This window comes from Helicoverpa zea, chromosome 2 (assembly GCF_022581195.2).
Source record: "Helicoverpa zea isolate HzStark_Cry1AcR chromosome 2, ilHelZeax1.1, whole genome shotgun sequence".
NCBI lineage: Eukaryota > Metazoa > Arthropoda > Insecta > Lepidoptera > Noctuidae > Helicoverpa > Helicoverpa zea.
Genome location: NC_061453.1, coordinates 3,553,584 through 3,577,381, shown reverse-complemented (window position 1 = coordinate 3,577,381; position 23,798 = coordinate 3,553,584). Strand labels below are relative to the sequence as shown.

Sequence of the window (23,798 nt, the reverse complement as noted above, 5' to 3'; positions counted from 1 at the left end):
TTCGCTTGAAGAAGCACTCAAAATTTTGCCTGTACAATGTTAGTGTGATTTGAGGCTCTTCAATAATGTCTTGTTATGTCAAAATCGTCTCTAAACATATTATTTTTCGTCTCCACAGTGGTGACGAAGTAAGCGAGCGCATGTTAACGACTCTGATCGGTGTGTGCGGCGAGAGTGCATGCTCGCCGCTGCTGCTGCGCGAGATGTGTCGCCTGGCGGACGCGCATGCCGGCGGGGACCATCGCCAGCTGTTCCCGGCGGCTGTCGGCTGGCTGTCGGCTTGGTGAGTTAGTCTAAGTGTAACGGAACTTGAAGGGTGAGGCAAAAAACATCTGTTCTAAATTATAAGACTGATTGCCATCGACTCGACAAGAAGAAGACTACAAGGTTTTTTTAAATCTGCCCAAAGAACAATAACAGACCGAATGCTTGCAGCGTCTCATCGCAAAACCTAGAGTGGAATATCCCTATGGGGGTAGTTGTTCTCTGGTCCATACATAAAGTTGTATAAAAAAAACTTCTTCACCTAATTTATCAAACAGATGTGTTATCTACTTTTTATTTACATGCATATTTTAAGCAAAGTATAATAATATTTTTTTCTATACCAGTGTGGAGAATCTAAGCAGTCAAGAAGTACTGGACAAGTTGGAAGAAGGTCAAGTGGACGGCACACTGGCGCCGCAGATTGAGTCCGCTTGTGTGCTCCTGTCTTATCTCGCGGACGCTTTGCACGCCATCAATACTACACAGCCACATAGTGAGTACTTTATGTAATAATTTAGATAATATGTGCCCTTTATTATTATGTAGTAATTTAATCATGGGATTCACAGCAGCAATAATCATAAAAATTGTTGTTCTAAAGACTAGATTCCACCAGCAATTTCATCCGCATCCCATGGAAACAAAATTGTATAAAAAAGAAAAAAGTTTTCCTTGATAAATAGTCTATCTAAAAATACGTCGTTTTTTTTTCTGAGTTTAGCTCGTTCATACACACTTAATAACCCTAGTATACAACTATAAATAAATAACTGCTCATTTTATTTTTCGTAGCATGGCGTTCGGTCAGTCCTACTTGGGAATCACCTTCGGATCTCGGATTCGATCTGGATTACACAGACGAACAACAGGACGATGACGATACAAGCGCTGATGATTCTGTAAGTACCCTTGTAAAACTTTTTATAAAGTTCATGCAAAAAAGCACGGTTTATGATCTTTGCGAGTGTGCCATGTTGCGAACCCAGGTTAGATTAGTAGGTATATCCCGGCTATGATTTGAACATCTTTGGTAGTAAGCCAAATTTTGATTGGGTAAGCCAAAATCCGACAACCAATCTTACTAAGGAGTATCTGTATATAGTTAGTTATACATATAGCTTACCCAAGCATCAGCAAAGTACAAAGAGAAGTCGCTTCATGTAATCTGGTACACTGGTCTATCTAGTCAGATAATTAAAGCTGAGCATTTCCTGAAGTAATGAAGCATTGTTTATTGATAACGTTCACATTAAAACGGATTAATCGATTTTTATGTTTTTTCTCCTAGGACGAAGACGTAATGCTCCAATACAAGTTATGCACATTTACCGTAACTCAACGAGAATTCATGAACCAGCACTGGTACCACTGTCACACGTGCAAGATGGTGGACGGTGTGGGAGTGTGCACTGTATGCGCAAGAGTCTGTCACAGGGGACACGACGTGTCTTACGCCAAGTTCGGCAACTTCTTCTGTGACTGCGGCGCCAAGCCCGATTCTAGGTAACGTAGTATGATAATTAGTGTAAGGGCGGATAAAGTCATAAAATAAAACAAAAATATTTTATATTCCTTGTAAAAGAAGTTTTACAATTGGCCCTGCGCTAGGCAAACCTATGTCTTGGGCACCGAATCGTCAGGCATAAAAACAATGATATGTTTGCACTGTGACACACTGTGTAGTCTATATTTAGTTTTATATTAATTTGATTGTAATATGTTTTATGTTCGTCCTTGTAAACTTCCTCCACCAAAATATGTTTTTCCCAGCTTTTTAGTCTTGCATATGAAAAATCATGTACCTAATAATAAATTAAAATTTAGAACATCTAAATCTATCGATATATTGTGTGACAGAAAATGCCCACCACTATACATATACTAACCGTCATGAATTTCCCTACAGTTGCCAAGCTCTAGTGAAACGCTCAGTGACGCTGGGCGGCGCTCGCGGCGCCGGCACAGAGGAGGCTGCGCCCGCGCCGTCTCTGCGGCGCCGCCCCTCCAGCCCCGCGCCGCCCGCTATACTCGCCCCACCCCGCAGGCCTGTGCTCGCATCTAATATACAAGGTATTTATAGCACACAGTGTGTAGATGCCTGATTTTTCAAAAGAGAAAAGTCACCGTCGTCGATCATCGGTCTGGACGCTATTAATACTATTAGTACAAAATTTATTGAGAAACCGCACTGTCAGAATTTAAATGACGTGAATTTTAAATTTTATGTTTCACTGAACAGATCACAATAATAGAAAAAAAAAAAAAAAAACAAATGAAAATATTGATTGTTTACCTCCTAGAATATCAGCACCAATGCATGGGAACAAAAAAGATTATTGGCCTTACTACAAAAACTTTAACCACTGTTTTACACTTGTCTAAAAAAAATGTGGCTCCAAAATGAACCATATGTCAACGTCATAATTTGACATTTTTTTAGACAAGTCTTAAACTGACGTTAAAAAGTTTTTGTGGTAAGACGGTTTGTGTTTACATAAGTCACTTTACCATTTCTATCCAGGTTGTCGCCAATACCTGTCCTCATACTCCGGCTGGGGTACCTGCATGGAGCGTGTACGCCGCTTACTCGAAGCGTTAGCGGGCCCGGTCCGCGCCGCCTGCGAGCGGGCCGCACCCACTGGGGCCCATGGCCGGGCCCAACGAGCGCTAGCTCAACTTCATCTGGGAGAGAAGAAGTTTACGCATACTGATAATCTGATGCTGCCTACTCTTGGTGAGTATGTGTGAAAAAAGTGTAGAAAATAACTGTCAGATATATGGATGAATATTTGATAATGATACAAGGAACATGTGGGACGTTCTGAACATTACTCAGTTCAACAGAAACTCTATAACGTTTCAAGATTTGAATCCCTATCAATTTGCGATTGAAATACGACATAAAATAGTAGTCATTTATTTTTGTAAGTTTAGTTTTTATCTAGCTTTTTTTTCAAGACGTACTTAGAGATGCGTAGCTTACATAAGGTTTTTTACATTGCCATGTCACATATATAATATTAATATAATAATAGCTTGAATAGTAATAATACAACTGCCTTTCCATACTACAGGTTCCCAAGAAGGTGCATTCGAGAACGTTCGCATGTCATACACCGGAGAAACGGGACAGACTATCCGTCAACTGATGTCTGCACACAAGCTTCGTCGTGTAGCCATGTGCTGCCTCGCCTCGCCGCAAGGCAGGAGACAACATCTCGCTGTGTCGCATGAGAAAGGTGAGTCGAATATATTGATCATTTATTTCATACAATTTCAGGTCTAGAGCAAATAATAATAAATTATAAATATTCAGTAAAAGAAAATCTAAGCCAACTAAATAAAAAGACTAGGGTCCCCTCTAGTCTTTTTATTTAGGTATCTTTTTTTCCGCGGGCTGCAGGAACGGGATACCTAATATACGGGAATATTAAAACCGACATAAAGTCGAGAAGGTCAGACCTACCTACGAAAATAGAAGGTAGAAAGTTATTGGAATAATATGGGATATTTGGTATGATCCACGTTAAATTTTAATAATTGTTTGTAATTGCAAAAATCTGGGATGCCGCTAGCATTATGTATTTTATACATCTTTTAATTATTGTCTCCCTCACTCGGTACAATAAGATTTTTATTAATCATGCCTACATATTTTGATCTCAATCTCTGTTGGGTTAAGGTTCGCTCCCAATTTAACTGGTTTCAAGTTCCCATCCAGTCTAAATGGATAGAATCTCATTTTAAAATTGAATTTCTTTCACAGGAAAAATCACCGTCCTTCAGCTATCAGCTCTACTAAAACAAGCGGACTCTTCGAAGCACAAGTTAACTCTGACCCGTCTATCATCCGCGCCCATACCGTTCATGGTGCTCAGTTTAAGCGGCAACCCATGGAATGAGGACCTGTTGGCTGTGTGCGGATTGAAGGAGTGTCATGTGTTGACTTTTAATAGTGGCGGTAAGTTCTTTTGTGACCTATTGTATTCTGTAAAATGTAGGGAAAGTTTTGAGGTAGAGTGTCTGTTCAGCACTGTGTGTTCTTCGCGTCCTTGATCAATAATAGATCGTTTTATAGTGCATGTCTTGTTAATGAAAAAAAAAAAATGACGACTAACCACTTTATTATAAAACGTGGTTTTAAAAAAGTACCAGCTTTTGTACCACAATTCCGAACAAAATCAGTGGACTAAAGCTATTACTAAAGCAGGTAATTCTTAAACCCATGTTTTATAATAAGGTAGCGAGCACATTTAAGTAAAGTCTAAACTGAAGACATTCAACGTGGTGAATTTGCTACAGCAGACATCTACAACTGCCCTAAGTATTTCTCTTTTTTCTGTTGTGTGAAAGTAACAAGAAATTTTTCGTCCTGTACAGTACACTATACTATATATACTATAAGAACATACATAATTTATCCTGGAATGTACTTTCATAGGTGCCGTAGCCGACCACCTAGTCCTGAACACAGGCTTAGAAGGCAACAACTACGTCATCAAAGCAATATGGCTGCCCGGCTCTCAGACGCAGCTGGCGCTCGTCACCTCAGACTTTGTCAAGATATACGATCTGAGCAAGGATCTTAACAATCCCATGCATCACTTCCTTGTGCCCAGTGGAAAGGTAAATGTATTAGTTTACTTTGTCGGTAATGTTATGGAATTTTGAACCGTAAATGGAATACATTAGGTTCAGTTTTGTTTTATCCATGTGGAGTTCAATCCTAACTAAAGTAACTCTGTCTGTCTGTCTTTTCTTCACGCCTAAACTACTGAACCGATTTGTGTAAAATTTGGAACTTGAGAAAAGACATAGGATATTTTTTATTACAAAAAAATATAAAAATAAAATGTATTCCGGACATATAGCGCCATCTATTGGTCAAACCAAAAATCTGCCGGAAGTCAGTACTCCACGCGAACGAAGTCGCGGGCAAAAGCTAGTTGTTAAATAAATGCTAAAGCTGCCCGGTTGTACCTGAATACTGTAATAACTTTATCCTTGTCAGGTCCGCGACGTAACATTCGTCAACCAAGACGGCGTGATGCATATGCTGTGCATGAGCTCCGCCGGCCATATCTACTGGCAACCCATGAGCGAAGAGTCTCGCGCCACTCTAGGCACGTTCTACGTCACCAACACGCTAGAGGTGCTCCATCCGGAAATACAGGTAAGTTATAATGTTTGTTTGAGTTTGCGATATAACTTTTGTGAATCAGGCTGGTATTATGCACACGCTATGCATGAGCCCGAACGGCCACATCTACTGGAAGCCGATAAGCAAGAAACTGGAGGATTCCAACACACCGTACTACGTCACCAACATCCTTCAGGTTGAGCACCCGGATATACAGGCAAGTTGCGGTAACCGGTTTACAATTCTGTCTTCATCAAGGATTAAGCTTCTTCGTCGATATACTTGAGAGACGAGAGGTGTTGTTCCTTGATGTACAAGACTTTTTCGTTTTGTTGTTAGGCACGTAAAACACTACACAGCGAGATTTTTTACTCTGTGCAGTGGGTTATCTGCATGAGCCGTGTGTTCGCGACTGTACGCAGAGACACGGCTTTATCTAAACTTCTTCCTGTGCCAACATCCTTCTGCATGCTTTCAGAGTTACCGTTTACATCGAATTGCCATTATGTTCTTGAGTCTGTGTGAGCGGTAATCAACCTACAGGAAGTTATTCACACTTTTTGGTTTCAGGCGGTTGCACACTGCTCTCGACAAATAAACTGCATTTGTATAGATTCCTACACATTATTTTCGTGGAACAATGTGCAAATCGCGTTGGAGGACATAGGGCGAGAGCTGACTGTACGCCCACAGATAGAATAGAGTTCATAGAATTTCGTAGAATACATATTCTAATCCATATTAGATATACATTAAAGGTGTTGTCAACTTTAAAAATCTGGCCAAATCAGCCCAATGTCGTCTACATACACACAACCCGTAGTGATCAAAATTTTGTAGTTACAAACAGTATCAATTGGCTGGGTGTTGTCATTCAATTGACCAAATCTTCGCTCTTGGTCACAATCTTACGGAATCGTCATTTCTCTTCTTCCTAGGATGTCGCGGGATTGGTGGGAGGGGGTGGAGTCTCCATATACTACTCCCATACCCTGAAGATGCTGTTCTTCTCGTATGCTCAAGGAAAGAGTTTCCTGGCTCCTCTTAACACCGTTGAAGAGAGCCTCAAAGGTATTTACGTAGATGATTTATGTTATTTTTAAGCTTATGAAAAAATCGCAATTTGATTATAACTTCTCAATATACCATTCCGTAACAGACAAGAGAAACACAGTTTCTTCAGACTTAAATCTAAATCTTGCTATTCAAGTTTGAAGTGTATTTAGACTTATATCTTAGAATAAATTCCATCTTTTCTTTCGAAACAGGTACAGCAATGATCACCCTATCAACAACCTCCACACAAAAGGAGGGCGGAGGCCGCGGAGGTGGCAAGCAAGGAGGAGTACAATCCCTCTGCCAATGGGCCGAAGTGCCCGGACATCCCGGCCTTGTGACAGCTGTCATGCAGGCTTCTAACAATCCAGTGGTGTTGATGCTGACGCCTACTAATATATTCGTGCAGGAGATTAAGGTGAGTTAGATGGACGAAAATCCATGTAAAAAGCTGAAGGTTTCTGAAGAAATGCCCTGATTCTGAAAAACTGTCACATAATATTTTATATATTTTTTTAATCCTTTACATAAATATTCATAAAACTCCAAATTGTGCTAGTCAAAACGTTAAGTAAGCTAATTAAATTAGTTATTCTTAACGTCAAACAGTAGACAGCACCCCCAAAAACTAGGAAGCGGTGAAAGGGGGGCCTTTCAACGCTTCCTAGTGTTATGGCTCCAATATCCATCCCATGGCCATATATCCAAAACCATCCCCAATTTCAGGTGGTACCAGCCAAAGCCAAGATCACAGACATGGTAGCGGTGCGCCATTGGTGCGGTGGTGGTGGTGAACAGAAGTCCACTCTCATATTACTGTGTGAAGACGGCAGTTTGCGCATGTATGCGGCCAGTAGCGATCATACTGGGTACTGGCTGTCGCCTGCCATACAACCTACGCATGCGCCGAGGAGACGGCCTAGACTGTTGACGCATCATTCTAAGGGGAAGGCTCAGCAGGTTTGTAATAATATGTGGTAATTTTTATTATTACAATGAATGAGGAAAGTCGGCTACTGGTCTAATTTATGTGATCGAAAAGATTTTGTCATTCAATTTTAATTTATCTCGCGTCTTACTGCATTTTATGTTATAGAACGAATTGTTACCGTTACTCGAGTATGAAAAAGTTCGAGATCGCAATTACGACTTCTTTAGGATTCTATGTAACATCATCAATTTAGTATTGATACTCGATATATAGCAGTTAAAATATAAGAATGTTTTGTTCTAGGTGGTAACAAAATCGAATGCCAACGGCGCTCCTCAGTTCCCGATCGATTTCTTCGAGCACTGCGTTGCGATGAACGACATTGAATTTGGCGGAAACGATTTGTTGCAAGTGTACAATACTGCACAAATCAAACATCGGCTTAATACTACTGGTAACTTTCCTTTCAAATTGATACAGCACATACATAAGTAGTACATGACGTATAGAAAATAAGTAAAAGTAATACATGATTTGATAATTTGAGATATTGTAAAATTAAAATTGTCAATACTATATTTTCTGAGCCCAATAATTTCAATTTAATAGATTTATTAATACTAATTTTGTTTTTTCTTTCTATAGGTCTGTACGTCGTATCGACAAAGATGAGTGGTTTCGCTATGGAAGTGATGAACTCTGATCCTAATATGGTCATCTGTGGTATAAGAGTTCTTCTTGGCAGTCAAGATGTTGCCAGAACACCTTCTTACGTAGAGGTAAGTCCATACAAATTGCAAACAAGATATCTATAATTTAAAACATCGATAACTTTCATCGTATCTGTTATGGACCATGTGATTAATTCGGGCATTATTAATAATGCCCGAGCATTATGAATAATGTCTAGCTTTATCGGGCCAAGTGATTAATAACTATCTTAACTTCATTATTTATCACATTGCACGGGCATTATTATATTGCTACATGACAGTTGGGCAATTTGATAATAAAGCAAAAAATTGAAGTTAGTGACGAAAACGTATCCCACGTAACAGTTGCCCGGGTAACTGGGTTGAGGAGGTCAGATAGGGCAGTCGCTCCTTGTAAAGGACTGGTACTCAGCTACATCCGGTTAGACTGGAAGCCGACCCCAACATAGTTTGGGAAAAAAGGCTCGGAGGATGATGTGACGAAAACGTATCGCTGCAAAACCGACTCCACGTAGTCTTGTCTGTCCTACCCCTAGAGTGCAATTCAAAACCGCGTAAGTGTGGAGGGGCGAGGCGGCCTGCGAGCTGAGGCGCAGGTAGTTTTAACGCTCGCCGACGCGGCTGAGGCTGGCCGGCTGAGCCGGCCAGCAAGCCGAAGCTGCGGCGGTGAGCGTGAAAACCATCTGCGACGATAAGCTCGCATGGGACCGCCGGAGCCCCGCAGCACCGGAGCCGTGACAGAAGCCATGCTTGCTGCATGTTGCTTGCTTACATTTTAAACGTACTGAGTTAAAAAATTAGAAGCTAAATAAATAAATTTTATGATGTCATTTAATAGTATTTTAGAAGTTTACTGTTAGAACGCATGCTACAAATTTAGATGCTAAAAAATAACCATCATGCGGAGTTGTATTTAGAGCGGTTTACTTAGAAGATAACGAGTGGCTGAGATAGTATTATTTAGATGCTCGTTAATTGTGGCTGACTTAGTAATTTAGAAGGCAACATACATTATTCGGGGCGAATAATTATATTAAAACCGGCCAAGTGCGAGTCGGACTCGTGCACGAAGGGTTCCGTAAATTACAGTTAAATCAACCTATCTCAAAAACTATAAGAGATACTTTGATCAAACCAAAAATCGTTGAAAGAGTTAATTAGCATGCATCACCTCTATTTTTTTTAGAATTTTATACCCCGTAGTTATAAAAATAGAGGGGGGGGGACATACTTTTTACGACTTTGAGAGCTGATATCTCAAAAACCGTTCACTTTAAGAAAAATGTTTTTTAGAAAACTTTATATCATTTTAAAAGACCTTTCCATTGATACCCCACACGGGTATGTACATCGAAAAAAAAAATTTCATCCCTCAGTTACATGTATGGGGGGCCCCACCCCCAATTCTTTTTTTTACTATTTAGTGTCATATTTTTGTAGCGGTTCATACAACACATATTCCCATCAAATTTCATCACTGTAGTACTTATAGTTTCCGAGTAAATCGGCTGTGACAGACGGACAGACGGACAGACGGACAGACGGACATGACGAAACTATAAGGGTTCCGTTTTTGCCATTATGGCTACGGAACCCTAAAAAGGAGCCTGTTTAATAAGCACCCTTTAAATATGACTTTCCTTAACTTTTAAATGCAAAAACTAGTGGATTTTTAAGGCAGAAGTCCTTCATAATTAATCCAAATCATGAGGCTGATTATTTAAGTGGTTTAATATTTAGTTTATTTTAAATTAAATGGCAATAACAATAAAAAATTAAATATATAAATATGTTATTACTTTGCTTGTATTACTTTGCCCAAAAGGTCACGGGCAATATGTATAGTGCCCGGTCAATTTGATTATTTGAATAATTATTATCAAATTGCGCTCTCATATTGGGCATTTTTCATAATGACCGGGCATTATGTATACTGCTCAATTTATCACTTGGTCCATAACATATCGATTTTCGAGTAAATAATTGCGATTTGTTCTCTTTTATTTTGTACTAAAATATTTTCTTTATTCGTAGGTTTACGGCAGAATTATTCAGACAATAGTGGTGCGTAATCGTTGGTTCGATATTCCGCTTACACGTGAAGAGTCCCTACAATCTGATAAGAAACTGTCTATCAACTTTGGACCCTCTCAAGATCCTGATGGTGTTACTATGGTTGACTCTGTCAAAGTAAGTTTTCCTCGGAAAGCCTTTTCTTTTATTGTTAGATTTGTAAGAGCAGTCATTCAATACTATTGTGGTGTTTTAGGTGTACGGAAAGAATAAGGAACAATTCGGATGGCCCGAAGATAACGAGGATCCATCAGCTTGTCCTTCATCTAGCAAAGTTGCTCAGGTAAGTGTTGCCATTGACCTGTCCACCTAGCTATTGACGTTTCGTAAAAAACATGTTTCTATAATAATAATTGTGTCTACAACTATCGATATTAGATTTTGTGATGTCTACACCATTTTAGAATCTTGGTCTATTTACAGATTCAGTACCAAATTTTTATACCTATTTCTTTTCTTAGGAGGGTGAAGGCGCCGGCGGAGCCTGGAAACCAAGTCCACTCGAGCGTCTCGCCTGTGCCGCACTAGAAGCGCTAGAGTTAGGCGCCGGCGCATCGGCCGCCGGTGTTCACGCGGCCGCCGAGCCGGCTCGACGATTGTTATGTGCGCCGGCGCCGCCGCATTTGCATGCCAGAGCGCAGTGCTTGCTGAGAGCGTTGCATCATACGCATTATCATCAGTACAAGGTATGATACTTTGGTAAAATATAATAGCTAGTAACATCAAACGAGTAGGTTCAATACTGTAATATCTTTTAAATAATGTGAGTGTAATGCCTTTTGACATGAAGTGTTGTTGTTTTGACGTTAATCTATTTACTACATTCTGTAACTGTACCCATTTTTTAAACTCTTTGATGTAGTGAGGTATTTTAATCGCTTATTAATAAAAAGACAGCTAAAATCTTTGAATTACTGCTTCAAAAATATAGGTAATTTTTTTTTGTTCACGTAATAGAAATTAAAAGATCCTTTTTCAACAGGATCAAGCTATCCTGAAATACGTGTGCACATCACTGCGCGAACTTCGTGACACTGCCGACCCTCACAACATCGACCCTGAAGCCTACTTCAGGCTGGTACTCCTAGCAAGAGGTGTGGCTGTCGCTAGGCCTAACCATCTTGTGAAGTATAGTGCTCCTACGCCGCAGAGACCTGCGAATGGTAAGAAAATTTACAAAATGTAGCTATTTTACTGGAGAAATTATTTTGCGCAATAATGATATGGAAGGCAACGGTTTGCGCACTATTTTAGCGCAATCATACATTTGTTTTTGACAATGCCTGTCTTTATTGTATTATTTCCGCCAGCAGTTCACGTAAATTGTGAGACCATTATATAATGGTTCACTTATGCACTTTCTGGTACTTGAGTCCTATTACTGAGAATTTTATACCTTTTTATATTTCAATCAAATTCTGAAGTTACGATGTGCTATCTAGTTCTTTTATTCCCTGAGAGATACATGGTATTTAAAATTAACTTTTATTTCCAACAGGCGACTGGTCAGTCCTCTGGAAAGGCGACAACCAAGACCAAGAGAAGGAGAAAGAACCCCACCTCTGCGCGTTACTAACCAGCGTACTATGGCGCCTCGCCGCCTGTCGCACATCCACGGCGCAGCCGCCGGGCATCCTGTCCTATGGGCTGCGACATCCAGAACATACGATGCATGCGTTAGCTGATACCGTGCATGCTTTTCAGTTACATGCTGAACCTGAGTGTGTGAGTATTCATTTTATTTTTACTATAAATAAAAAAAGGCAAATGTACAGTGTCAATCAACGACTTATAAAAAAAATCGTTTTAAACAGTCAAAACAATAAAGATCATCACATCCTTTGCAGCGCTTGCCTAATTTAGATCTAATTGTATTTGATTTTATCTATCAAAACTTGTTTGAGGATTCTACATGGCCGATAGTACATATTGTGCATTACGATTTTGTGCATTATTGCCGGCAGTGCCTTATACAATAAAAACTGATTGTTTGAACAGTCGAAATTGAGTATTTATTCCAATCTGAAATTGTAAATTACATAGATATCAATTCACCTAGCACAGCTTCACTGGGTACATAACTACAATTTTATTACAACAGGTGGAATTCGGCAACCAAATCTACCTTTCTCTTCTGCTGGCTGAGGATCAAAGCATTAGCTTCGGAGCGAAGGCTGCGCTGATGCGTGTGCTCAGACCACGAGTGAAGAGGCGCCGCGTCTACATACCATCACCACCTAATACTCCTGGAACAGGTAATTTTAGAAGTACTAAAAGGTATTATGCTGTCTTAGGAAGGCATAAGAAACTTGACATCTGGAAGTTTAATATAACATCCCTCTATTTTTCGAATATAATGTATTGTGGCATTAACTAATTTTACAATATAGACTGGACTTGAAAAAGTTTATTTTCCTACTTTTTGACTTCACGTTATATTTTTTTTATGTCTATCTTGAATATCCATTTCTTATGCACAGGCGCAGGTTCCTCAGTAACCACAGCGCAACCGACAAGCTCGATCACCGAAGCGGTGGTATCTGAGTCTGATCTTAGCGCCACCCGTGACGAACATCAAGAGAACCAGTTCATGGATGTCGATGATTCTCTCGAGCCCATGGTGTTGTTGGCTCCTGATGGAGGTAATAGGGTTGTTTCCAATTTTCGGAAATCTATTTAGATAGCTTCTAAATAATTTTAAGATCACCCTCTCTTTCATTTTTCGTCTCAAATCTTTTTATTTTTTATGTATTACATGTTTTTCTATTTGTCTTAAAATATTGCTCAGAAAACGCTAGATCACGTGACTGTGACGTCAACGTTCTCTGTTCATTCCTTTACATTTTAAAGCACATCTAACGAGAAAAAACTAACATACCAACTAATGGATTTCTTAATTTTAATAATGTATTTTCATAAAATAGCTACAAAAACTATAATATTTTATACATATAGATTATTCTTATACATTTGCACAAAAATAAAATACCTCAAATGTTTTGAGTTGTGTACGCGGAAAAATGAAATGGTGCAAAGAAACGTAAAGTTTGTGTTTATTTATATTGAGGTTATGTTTGTGTCCGCGTTCGAAAAGATTTGATGCTTTTTCAAAAAACTTAAATTAAATGAATGTCTACAAGGTTTGTGTTGTGCGAGACTGTGGAAATACGACCATTAGTGCTCTAAATAAACTGTTCATCCACGTACCGCTGAATAAAAATCTTGGTTATTGGCAAAGAATTGAGCGACCATAAAAGAGTCTACTCTTGGCAGATTGGAACTATCAGCTTTCATAAATCCTTTCTCCATAATTCTTTAGCAGTTGTATCACTTCAATGCAATTAACACACAGAACTTCACAGAAACAAATAAACAAAACATTAATTCTGAGGTTATTTCGATATATCTGTCACTGTCAAATACTTGTCACTGTCAAATATAGAAAGGATGACGTCATCGGTCTCTTCTCGTCCTTTTTAATGGCGTGACGTCACAGGCTCAAAATTAAAATTTCATAAATTAATTAAAAAATATATGGTCAGTTATAAATAATATAATATAGCTTATCGTGTTTCTAGTTTTGTGAACTTTCGTTGCATTTATTTAATTTTATCTAAATGAATACTAGGAAACAACCCTATTTGTCATGCACAGATTTAGTTATTGAATAGAGAAGTCGATGTGTATCAATTAGGGATTGTTCACACCAAACGTACCTATTGTCCGCCGCTGACTGTGAGTATACTCACTGTCTGCCCCAGTGTGAACGTCGACTCAATCTGCAGTACCCGTACTCACCAAGCCGACAATAAGCTATAGCGTACGATGCGCTACATGTGTGAACAAAAGAATAGGCTCGTGTAGGTTCACACTAGATGCGTACGCTGAGCGGCTGACTATTCTACACACAAAAGAGCTCAGTATTTGAACCCCCCAATCTTCATACATAACAGATGCTATGTCTTCCCAAGCGCATCTTCGTAAGTTTCTATCACTAAATTCTTCTGAATTCGCATTCCAAATACATTCTCTAGAATGTACTTCTGCAATAAACTTTTCGATGTCGAACATCGCGAGGTGTCACGTGTCACGTCTGTCCTCATTGAAGTTTGTTTCTCGAGTGTATTGCGGCCGAGGCGCGCGGCGGTGCGGGCGCGGCGGAGCGGCGCTATTCGGCAACTGCGTCCGCGTAGCCAATCCGCGTCCGCCGTGCATAGTCGCGTAGTAAAATAATCGGCCACTGAGAGTCAGCGACAACAGACGACGTAATAGCGTATAGTCGGTTCGGTGTGAACGACAATTTCAATATATATGGAAAAGCAATAAACTGCGTAACTCGCGCTCACAGTCAGCGGCCGACAATACGTTTGGTCTGAACGATGCCTCAGAGACGGAACACACCTGTAAGATACCATGTATTCATACAGAAATTTAACACATCATAGAAACTTACAACACCTACGTACACTTATGTGAACTGGGTGCAGCGTGAGGGTGTATACACTCCTACTGGCTACAACTCGCCTTGTTCCTTCTGGAGCCTTTTGTGAACCAAATCTGCGGTAAATTGTGGTAAGAATCCTGCAGCCCCGACAAAACTCGTATACCTAAACCACAATGCAGAAGCTTTACTTCTATGAAAAATCTTTATGTATCTTATACACTAGTTGCTATTCCCCACAGGTCTCGAAGCATTACTAGACATCCCCCCGGACGCGGACGACGAGACGATGGTAGAGCTAGCCATCGCTCTGTCGCTGCAGGAGCAGCCGCGCCGAGCGCCGCCCGCGCCCTCCGCCCCGCCACCACCCGCGCCCGGGTTCAGTGACGCTACTGCCTCGCCGCCTGGGTACGACCTTTTTATGTTCCAAGTTTGAATATATTTTAAAATATGACATCTTTTGAGTGCAACACTATGTATAGCAGATATCATTTGTGACCTTTTGAAACGGTTCTGTTCCGTATTCACTGATTGGTGTGGACAGGTTTGATAATACTGAACAGGACTCCTCCTGAGTGTTTCCCACCCAGACAAAAGCTGAACAGTTCATCTTTTTCCTTGAACCCGCCAATCTAGGGAGCTATTGCACCGATTTGAAAAAATATTTTATTGTTAGATATGCAACTTATCAAGGGAAGGTGTAGACTACTTTTAGTTCGGTTCCGCGAAGTTTCCACGAGACATTAAACGCTGGACATGGGACGCTGATGATATAGCTGGAAGAGTTTTATTATTTCAACAAAACATATTTCACGTAACGCGCAAACTCCTGTTATAATATTAAATAAGAGTATCCTCTCAGTTCTGACGACGAAGGCAGCACGGCCGCTACAGACGGTAGCACACTCCGCACATCTCCCGCCGAACCACCTGGCTCAGCCGGTTCTGAATCCGGAGGCTCCGGCGCCGATAGCATCGGAGGGGTTTCTGGACGAAGCAGTGCTTATGGTAAGTTTTATATGGAATATATTTGTTTGACTGGAGTAGACAGTATATAGAAAGAAAGCTGGTAGCCGATGCTGATCTACTACAGCTTTTCGGCGCTGTTCCATTCTGGTAACAGTTATATAAAGCAAGCAAATTGAAACAACGTGTAGCAAATGTAACTTACTGAATGGATTAGCGCTTATCAGCGCCGGCTAACAGCTTTCTTTCTGTATACGGCCTTATAGTTAGCATGAAAGCTTGAACCATCTCAAAATAAAGAGTGCTTGTATTGTGAGGGTATTATATGAGGGATTGCTAAAGCTGTGATGTTCAGATATGTCGCTAGTAGAAAATCTAAATAAAAGAGGCAAATGCTTGTGATTTGATGCTTCGGTATAAGCTAATATGCGTTCGGTAAGTCAGTAGTGGAGCGACTTGCATTTACGATCTTTAAAGCACCTACAATATCAACCTAGTGCACAAAAGAAGGGGATGTAAAATGTATGACTACAGCTTTTAGCACACGATTTTTTTTCAATTTGTCATTTTCTACAATAATGCACTATGTTGATGGCTCGCGTTGGCACGTTATTTTTAAACCGAAAGAATGGGTATCTTTATACGGTTGGGAAGGCTTTCACAGCAGCGATTGTTTAAATGTGTGTTACGGGTAAAGCTCGAAGTGCGGCCACACGAAGGTTTAAACCGGTTACACCTAGACGTAACCGGCTTTATGCGAACTAGATGCAGCCGCATTTCGGACTTTAGCCGTAAGGGAAAGTTTATATTTGACGGATACGACCGCATATGTACGATCGACGCACTATCGCATCATCAGCATGAATGATTGAATGTTTCATAGTGTATTTGCCTGTTCTGGCGTTGCACAACCGATAATATGCGACGTATTTCACGTCAGATATGTTCCCTAACAAATTTACTATAAGGTACACGCTACAACGGTACGGAATGTTCTAGGCGAAATGGTGTCGGCCCCGTCCGCCGGGACGATGCCTGCGTCCAATATCATCGCGGCGCCTGTTGCTATCGCAGGCTAGTAAACTAATACTGTATTGTTGTTACCCCTTTACTAATCGATTGATTAAGCTTCTTACACCCGAGTTCACCGGCAGCATGAGCGTCAGTTTAAACAAAATTTTCAAAGTAAACTGTTCATTTAAGAAAAACGGGCGTTTATGTTGTTGGTGAACATGAGCCTAAGTGAAGCTAATATGTTGGGTGGTGGGTTATATTTCAAAGGTTTGTATGCTGTATGCTCTATCTGAATAATACAAGTTAAATTAATATTAGTCTGTTGCCATTTAACTGTTGTGGACTTCAATAAAATATATATCTGTTCATTGGATTAAGTGAAGATAGATACGTTTTTGAAATGTAAGTAGTGAAGTAAGCATACTTTCGCATGATTGGTGTAAAATGCTCTGATTTTTAATTCCGAGAACTAAACTTGATGGGTCAAGTCCCCAAACATCTCTTGAAGGCTAATTTTCGTTTTATGGTTAACTAGCTTTTGCCCGCGACTTCGTTCGCATGATATAGTGACTTCCGGCATATTTTTGGTTTGACCAATAGATGGCGCTATATGTCCGGAATAAATTTTATTTTTTATTTTTATTTTTTATTTTTTTTTTTGAAATAAAAACTATCCTATGTCCTTTCTCAAGTTCCAAACTATGTCTGTACCAAATTTCACACAAATCGGTTCAGTAGTTTAGGCGTGAAGAAAAGACAGACAGACAGACAGAGTTACTTTCACATTTATAATATTAGTTAGATAATATTAGTTAGGATTTCCCAATGTTACTATAATAACTGACATTATAATCAAAAGTTTTTACCAAAACCGTTTCTCTAAAGTAAGAAATATACCTAATATAACTATAAACTTATACAGCCGGACCATCAACATCGTCAAGTCAGCCAGTAGCGTCTACCTCACGTACTATGGAAGCGGAGAGCGAGACGCGCAAGTTACACGCGCTCCGACTGTCTCTACTATCTGCCGCTCTAGACGCCCTGCCGTCTCTGAGATACCTGCCGGGAGTCAGGGCTATACCCTTCGTGCAGGTATGTACCAGGACATATCATGATTTCTTTGACAGGGGATATTATAACTTATGAATTGTAGCGACATGAAACGCATACGACCTTTTCGACTCGCAACCTTCAATAGTCATGAAGAAAAATACAATGAAGTTCAAATGTCAGATTCAAAATTTTAAATTTTCAAAAGCTGATTTTCGCTGTCGCAGGCGTACACATATAAATAGGGCGCCGCCCGTTGAAATAAATTAGTCGACATAAATTTCTTGTGTATAATTCATCTCCTAAAGTATATAGACAAGTATCAACCTGTCGGTACAATCCCCACACATTTTCAATTGGTATCAACAAAATACTGAAATATACTAATATACAGCAAAAACTTCTGAAAAACCATTAGGAACTGGTTCGCAATCGAGACTAATAGGGTTGTTTCCAATTTTCGGAAATCTATTTAGATAGCTTCTAAATAATTTTAAGATCACCCTCTCTTTCATTTTTCGTCTCAAATCTTTTTATTTTTTATGTATTAGGTACATGTTTTCTATTTGTCTTAAAATATTACTCAGAAAACGCTAGATCACGTGACTGTGACGTCAACGTTCTCTGTTCATTCCTTTACATTTTAAAGCACATCTAACGAGAAAAAACTAACATACCAACTAATGGATTTCTTAATTTTAATCATGTATTTTCATAAAATAGCTACAAAAACTATAGTATTTTATACATATAGATTATTTTTATACATTTGCACAAAAATAAAATACCTCAAATGTTTTGAGTTGTGTACGCGGAAAAATGAAATGGTGCAAAGAAACGTAAAGTTTGTGTTTATTTATATTGAGGTTATGTTTGTGTCCGCGTTCGAAAAGATTTGATGCTTTTTAAAAAAACTTAAATTAAATGAATGTCTACAAGGTTTGTGTTGTGCGAGACTGTGGAAATACGACCATTAGTGCTCTAAATAAACTGTTCATCCACGTACCGCTGAATAAAAATCTTGGTTATTGGCAAAGAATTGAGCGACCATAAAAGAGTCTACTTTTGGCAGATTGGAACTATCAGGTTTCATAAATCCTTTCTCCATAATTCTTTAGCAGTTGTATCACTTAAATGCAATTAACACACAGAACTTCACAGAAGCAAATAAACAAAACATTAATTCTGAGGTTATTTCGATATATCTGTCACTGTCAAACACTTGTCATTGTCAAATATAGAAAGGATGACGTCATCGGTCTCTTCTCGTCGTTTTTAATGGCGTGACGTCACAGGCTCAAAATTAAAATTTCATAAATTAATTAAAACATATATGATCAGTTATAAATAATATAATATAGCTTATCGTGTTTCTAGTTTTGTGAACTTTCGTTGCATTTATTTAATTTTAACTAAATGAATACTAGGAAACAACCCTATTGTGTTACATACGTTAACAAGTCGCGAAAATTTGAAAACCTTTAACTATTACGACTTCTTTGAATATTGCCGCTATTTACTCAAAAACTGCAATGAAAAAAATTAAACTACCATGAATCCCTTACGTTTAGGCAAGAGTATTTTTTTTAACAAAATCAATTCCTCCGACAGGTCGTCCTAATGCTAGCCGGCGACTTAGACTCAAGCGTCGAAGGAGACCGAACAGTCTTAGACCGCCTCCTCGAACTCCTAGTTTCTGAACTCGACATACAAAGCGAAGAGAACCCAGAAGAACGTACAGACAGGCGGGAGTTACAACTCGCTATTATGCGCTTAGAGTTGTTGGTGTCAGAGCTTGATATGCACGGAGATGAGACGCCGCCCCCGATACATGAGAGGACCAATAGGAGGGAGCTGCAGTTGGTTATTATGAGGCTGCTTAGTGAGTACACCTGTGGTTTTGCTAGGTATATTACTAGGGTATGGTCTGTAGTAGATAATTTTGTCGCTAAGAACAAGTCTACAGAATAATGACATTTAAAAGTGTAGAAATAATCGATAGAACTGAAGATTTACCAAACCCCGCAAGGTAGGGGTCAATTGAATCCATTTTGTATCTGCAATCGACTAACACAGCACTTTTTCACGTATAATTTAAATTCTACTTTATTCACTTCTTAAACTACAGTTCACAGTGGCATTTAGCTTTTTTCTCTAATCAAGTTTTATACGGACTTCAGCCAGAAATTATAATCATGTAAACATCCCACTAGGTGTCCTCATGGCTCGTTGGAAGACATCAGCGACAGGCGGGCCGGTGCCGCGCGCGGAAGTCACGGGCGGTGCCTGCGCGGCGCACGTGTCGCGCTTAGCAGCCGCCGCGCTGGTCCGCGCCGGTGCGCCCGCGCATTGCTTCCGCGTGCTGTCTGCGCTACTGCCGTATTGGAAGGAGAAGACTTCCAGTAAGTTGTTTGTTCGACTGTTCATAGGTGTTGCATAGTTGATTTAAGAAATAAGAGAAAACCGAATTAATTAAGTAAAATGTATTTATAAAAATGTAGCTATATATAGTTTATCAGTAGTGTTAGACCCCATAACACAAGTTAATTAAGAACTCACCATGAACCGACCATGTGTGAATAGGTATCCCGACATTATCTATTGATAATAACTTGGTCAAAATGCCCAGAAAGAATTAACTGGTCTTTAAAGTATTTTCTTGAATGGTATAAATATTAAGAAATATTTTTCTAGGTTCAGGAGCGGCGACTACTGGCCAAACATTGCTGAAACCGCAACCACCACAGCCTTTGCCTGACATGCAGCCCTTCTTTGTAAAGGAATATGTCAAGAGTAAGTTTAATCGATTGTATATTGATTTTGCACATAGTAGCATCATTATATTCAGCTAACTGAGTAATTTGGTCATCCTTTTAATATATTTGATTCTTTTTTACCAGGTCACGCTTTAGACGTGTTCGATAACTACCCACAACTTCTAATGGAGATGGCACTGCGTCTTCCATGCCAAATTCACAAGCACTGCGACCCGGCGCACTTTGATCAGCGCTGGCGCACGTTGCTGTGTGAATACATGATGAACCAACAGACTCCGCTCAGGTATGTACCCAGACTATACTTCGGCCGTTCAGAGAATGCGTTCCTGACACCTATCAGTTAGTCACGACTAGTGATGGGCACAACATAACACTGAGTTCGTTACCGTTCCTTCAAAATGAACCGCCGCATTATTTTAAGATTATTTTCGTTTTAAATTGGCGGAATCATTTGTTTTATATTTTAGTTATTTAAGTGGAAACCAAAAAAAGGTAATATTCATATAATAAAATTGTTTTATTTATTCTTTGTTACAAGTACATTGAATTGAATGTGCAAACAGAATATTAATCAGACTCCGATTTGCTTGAGGAGGTGGTGTCTTCATCATCATCTTCGCCTACATGTATAATTATATTATTATCAATAACAGAATCAATCCTGATATCTCGGTCTAACAAAAGCCGGGTAATCAAATAAAAACAGATCGAAAACACTTGAAAAACGTGGTCTATGCGCACGAAACGACAACGGACGACTGTTTTAGCGTCACAAAATGGCGGCCCATAACGCCATTTGGGGTTACCATTTTTAATCTAAGTATAAAAATGCGGTTTGGTCATAGTTTTATTTTTATATTTCAGAAACGTTATAATTAAGTCTTATAGTCCATTATTTTCCAATTCTTAAAAAGAAAATCAAAACGTATTATTTTATATTATAACTGTATAAGAACAGATTACGATACTTGCCTGTTATTTTTAGCACAGCACTACAAAATATAAACCGCTGACATAACCTTGTAATAGCGCAGTATAGATTTAGAAAAATATTGTTTACCAAGTTATTTGACACTCAGTTTGGCACAAAATTATAACATTCATTGATTATTGATATAATAATGTTGTTTTAATGCTCCTCAATTGTTAAAACGGTAAACAACCAGCAAAAATATTTTTATCGTAACTGCAACGCCATTGCAAAGTTACGTCGTCAGTTCAATCGCGACGTGTCAGGAACGCATTCTCTGAATGGCCGAACTATAGTAGAAATGTTTTGATTGATTTAATTGACTGGCAAACATGAAATGCCAGTTATGAGATAAAATAATATGTTTTTCGTGCATATAGTTTCTGTAAATAAAATGCTGAGACCACTTTTCAACTTGTGACATTTTCTTTACTGTACTGTTTTACCATAAAAACACTACACTTAGTTCATTCATGGTGAATGCAGATAATAATCAGTTAGACACATTTTTTACCGCCATTTACCTAAACTTCTATATCTCTATTTGATATATTTTTTATATTAGGAAACAAGTGCGCAAACTCCTACTCCTCCTCTGCGGCACTCGCGAGCGTTACCGCCAGTTGCGTGACGTCCACGCTCTCGACACGCATCTGAACGCCGCGCGCGCACTCCTCGCTACAGACCCGGCTTACGACAAGCTTGTGCAACTTATGGATCATTTGAAGGTGGGTAGAGTTTGTTAATGTTTTGCGCAACGTTTGCGCAATTACTTATAGGCAGTGGACAGTCAGTAAATGTTAAAATTTGTTACAAAACTTTTGCGCAAAGTTGCGCAGTTTTGCGCAAACGTTTTTTAGCTCAGAAATGGTCTTATTAGTTATTTATTTAATTTTGAAGGGGGTTTAAAGTTTCTTTTTTGTACGTAGGCTTGCGCAGAGATAGTGAGCGCCCGCACGGGCAACTGGCAGCACACGTGCGCCACGGAGCGGCGCGAGGCGCTGGCGTGGCTGGTGACGGTGGCGCGGCGCGTGCACCCGCACGTGGCGCCCACCGTGCTGCAGCTGCTGCAGGCTGCGCTCTGCGCGCCTCCTCATCACCAGCGACCTGCTGAGAACAAGGTACGAAGTGGGGAAGTAGGTAGAGGTAGAACAATGGAAATGATCCGATGTTACGAGTGTTTTGTCTTCGCGTCACAGCTGGCCTCGGGTTGCCAACATCGCGTGCGCATCGTCACGGAGTTGCTCCGTGTATGTGTGCAACGGTAAAGCGCGAGAAACGCTGACGCGCCCCGCTATATCGGAATACTCGGCCATTTTGCCGTGCGCTTAAAATAATTTGTATACATACGTCTACGTGTATCACTCGTCCAACAAGAGCATCAAAGCGAATTTCATTTAATTCTTAAGATTTCGCTTTCGAAGCCCTCAAGTCAACTTGGAACTACAGTCGAAGCAGCGTGACTTTTTAAGGTTTTTGGATAAAGATAAAAAATGGTTTCACTCGTCACTTCACAGACGTATTTCATTTCAAAATTATTTCACTCCAGTGCGGCGTGTTATATCATACAGAATATTATATGAACCAATTCTCTACAGCAAAACACAGCTGATTGGCCGGACCGCGAACGCAGCGCTGAGAATGATGCTTTCACGACCGATGGCTCCAAATTCCAAGAGCAGAGAGTTGGGCCACTCGTTCAACAGATCTTGAAACAAGTTAGTACTATTTTTTGATAGTACACATAGTATTTACAGCTATAGTGTTCAGAAAATTAATAATTGTATATTTCTAGGTGTCCCAAGATGAACTGAGGATGTTTGTGAAAGCATTCTTACTGGAGACCAACTCGACAGCCGTGCGTTGGCAAGCCCACGCTTTGCTTCTCGCTATTTACAAGTAAGTCACTTGTGACATTGGGAACTTGTTTATTTACTATCAATGACATGTATCTTTCAGCAAATCTTCGTAGAAATAATTAAATACAATTCGTCGAAATTCGTTTTCTTTATTGTTTTGGCAGTTGCAAATAATCTTTCGACAAAATAGGCCATCAATGTCTTTGCTTAGTGTATATAATAGTACATAAATGTTACCAAATTCACCCGAATGTCAAATAATTTCTTACAAATGGCATTCCTATAATCATGTAGAACTGGTACTTAATCTCTATCTCTTTGAACAGCAACTCTGGTCAAACGGACCAGTCTTCGCTGGTATCACTACTGTGGGGCATTTGGCCTACACTACCGCAGTACGGACGCAAGGCCGCACAGTTCGTTGACCTGCTCGGCTACTTCACGCTCAAGACGCCTAATATTGATACTGAGGTAAGAGAAGTTGTGTGTTTCATGACTTAAATATGTATTTAATAAATAAAATAATCTGCCTGTTTCT

General features: G+C 39.7%; 1 protein-coding gene across 1 annotated transcript in view; it reads left to right on the top strand.

Annotated features, from left to right (window-relative positions):
• Positions 1-23,798, top strand: part of LOC124636667 (protein purity of essence) — a 61,173-nt gene that overhangs the window by 17,035 nt on the left and 20,340 nt on the right. The window contains exons 31-65 of the mRNA XM_047172832.1: positions 119-283; positions 612-760; positions 1,060-1,166; positions 1,556-1,770; positions 2,174-2,337; positions 2,789-3,001; positions 3,342-3,506; positions 4,034-4,228; positions 4,709-4,893; positions 5,279-5,440; positions 6,346-6,478; positions 6,676-6,881; positions 7,190-7,423; positions 7,698-7,848; positions 8,040-8,173; positions 10,142-10,297; positions 10,377-10,463; positions 10,642-10,866; positions 11,163-11,343; positions 11,679-11,905; positions 12,282-12,435; positions 12,661-12,822; positions 14,864-15,029; positions 15,484-15,629; positions 16,587-16,661; positions 17,524-17,696; positions 19,266-19,536; positions 19,868-20,056; positions 20,349-20,447; positions 20,555-20,714; positions 21,967-22,129; positions 22,331-22,522; positions 23,000-23,119; positions 23,197-23,300; positions 23,587-23,731. Coding sequence (XP_047028788.1) covers positions 119-283; positions 612-760; positions 1,060-1,166; positions 1,556-1,770; positions 2,174-2,337; positions 2,789-3,001; positions 3,342-3,506; positions 4,034-4,228; positions 4,709-4,893; positions 5,279-5,440; positions 6,346-6,478; positions 6,676-6,881; positions 7,190-7,423; positions 7,698-7,848; positions 8,040-8,173; positions 10,142-10,297; positions 10,377-10,463; positions 10,642-10,866; positions 11,163-11,343; positions 11,679-11,905; positions 12,282-12,435; positions 12,661-12,822; positions 14,864-15,029; positions 15,484-15,629; positions 16,587-16,661; positions 17,524-17,696; positions 19,266-19,536; positions 19,868-20,056; positions 20,349-20,447; positions 20,555-20,714; positions 21,967-22,129; positions 22,331-22,522; positions 23,000-23,119; positions 23,197-23,300; positions 23,587-23,731 — 5,773 coding nt within the window. The remainder of the gene's footprint in view (positions 1-118; positions 284-611; positions 761-1,059; positions 1,167-1,555; positions 1,771-2,173; positions 2,338-2,788; positions 3,002-3,341; positions 3,507-4,033; positions 4,229-4,708; positions 4,894-5,278; positions 5,441-6,345; positions 6,479-6,675; positions 6,882-7,189; positions 7,424-7,697; positions 7,849-8,039; positions 8,174-10,141; positions 10,298-10,376; positions 10,464-10,641; positions 10,867-11,162; positions 11,344-11,678; positions 11,906-12,281; positions 12,436-12,660; positions 12,823-14,863; positions 15,030-15,483; positions 15,630-16,586; positions 16,662-17,523; positions 17,697-19,265; positions 19,537-19,867; positions 20,057-20,348; positions 20,448-20,554; positions 20,715-21,966; positions 22,130-22,330; positions 22,523-22,999; positions 23,120-23,196; positions 23,301-23,586; positions 23,732-23,798) is intronic.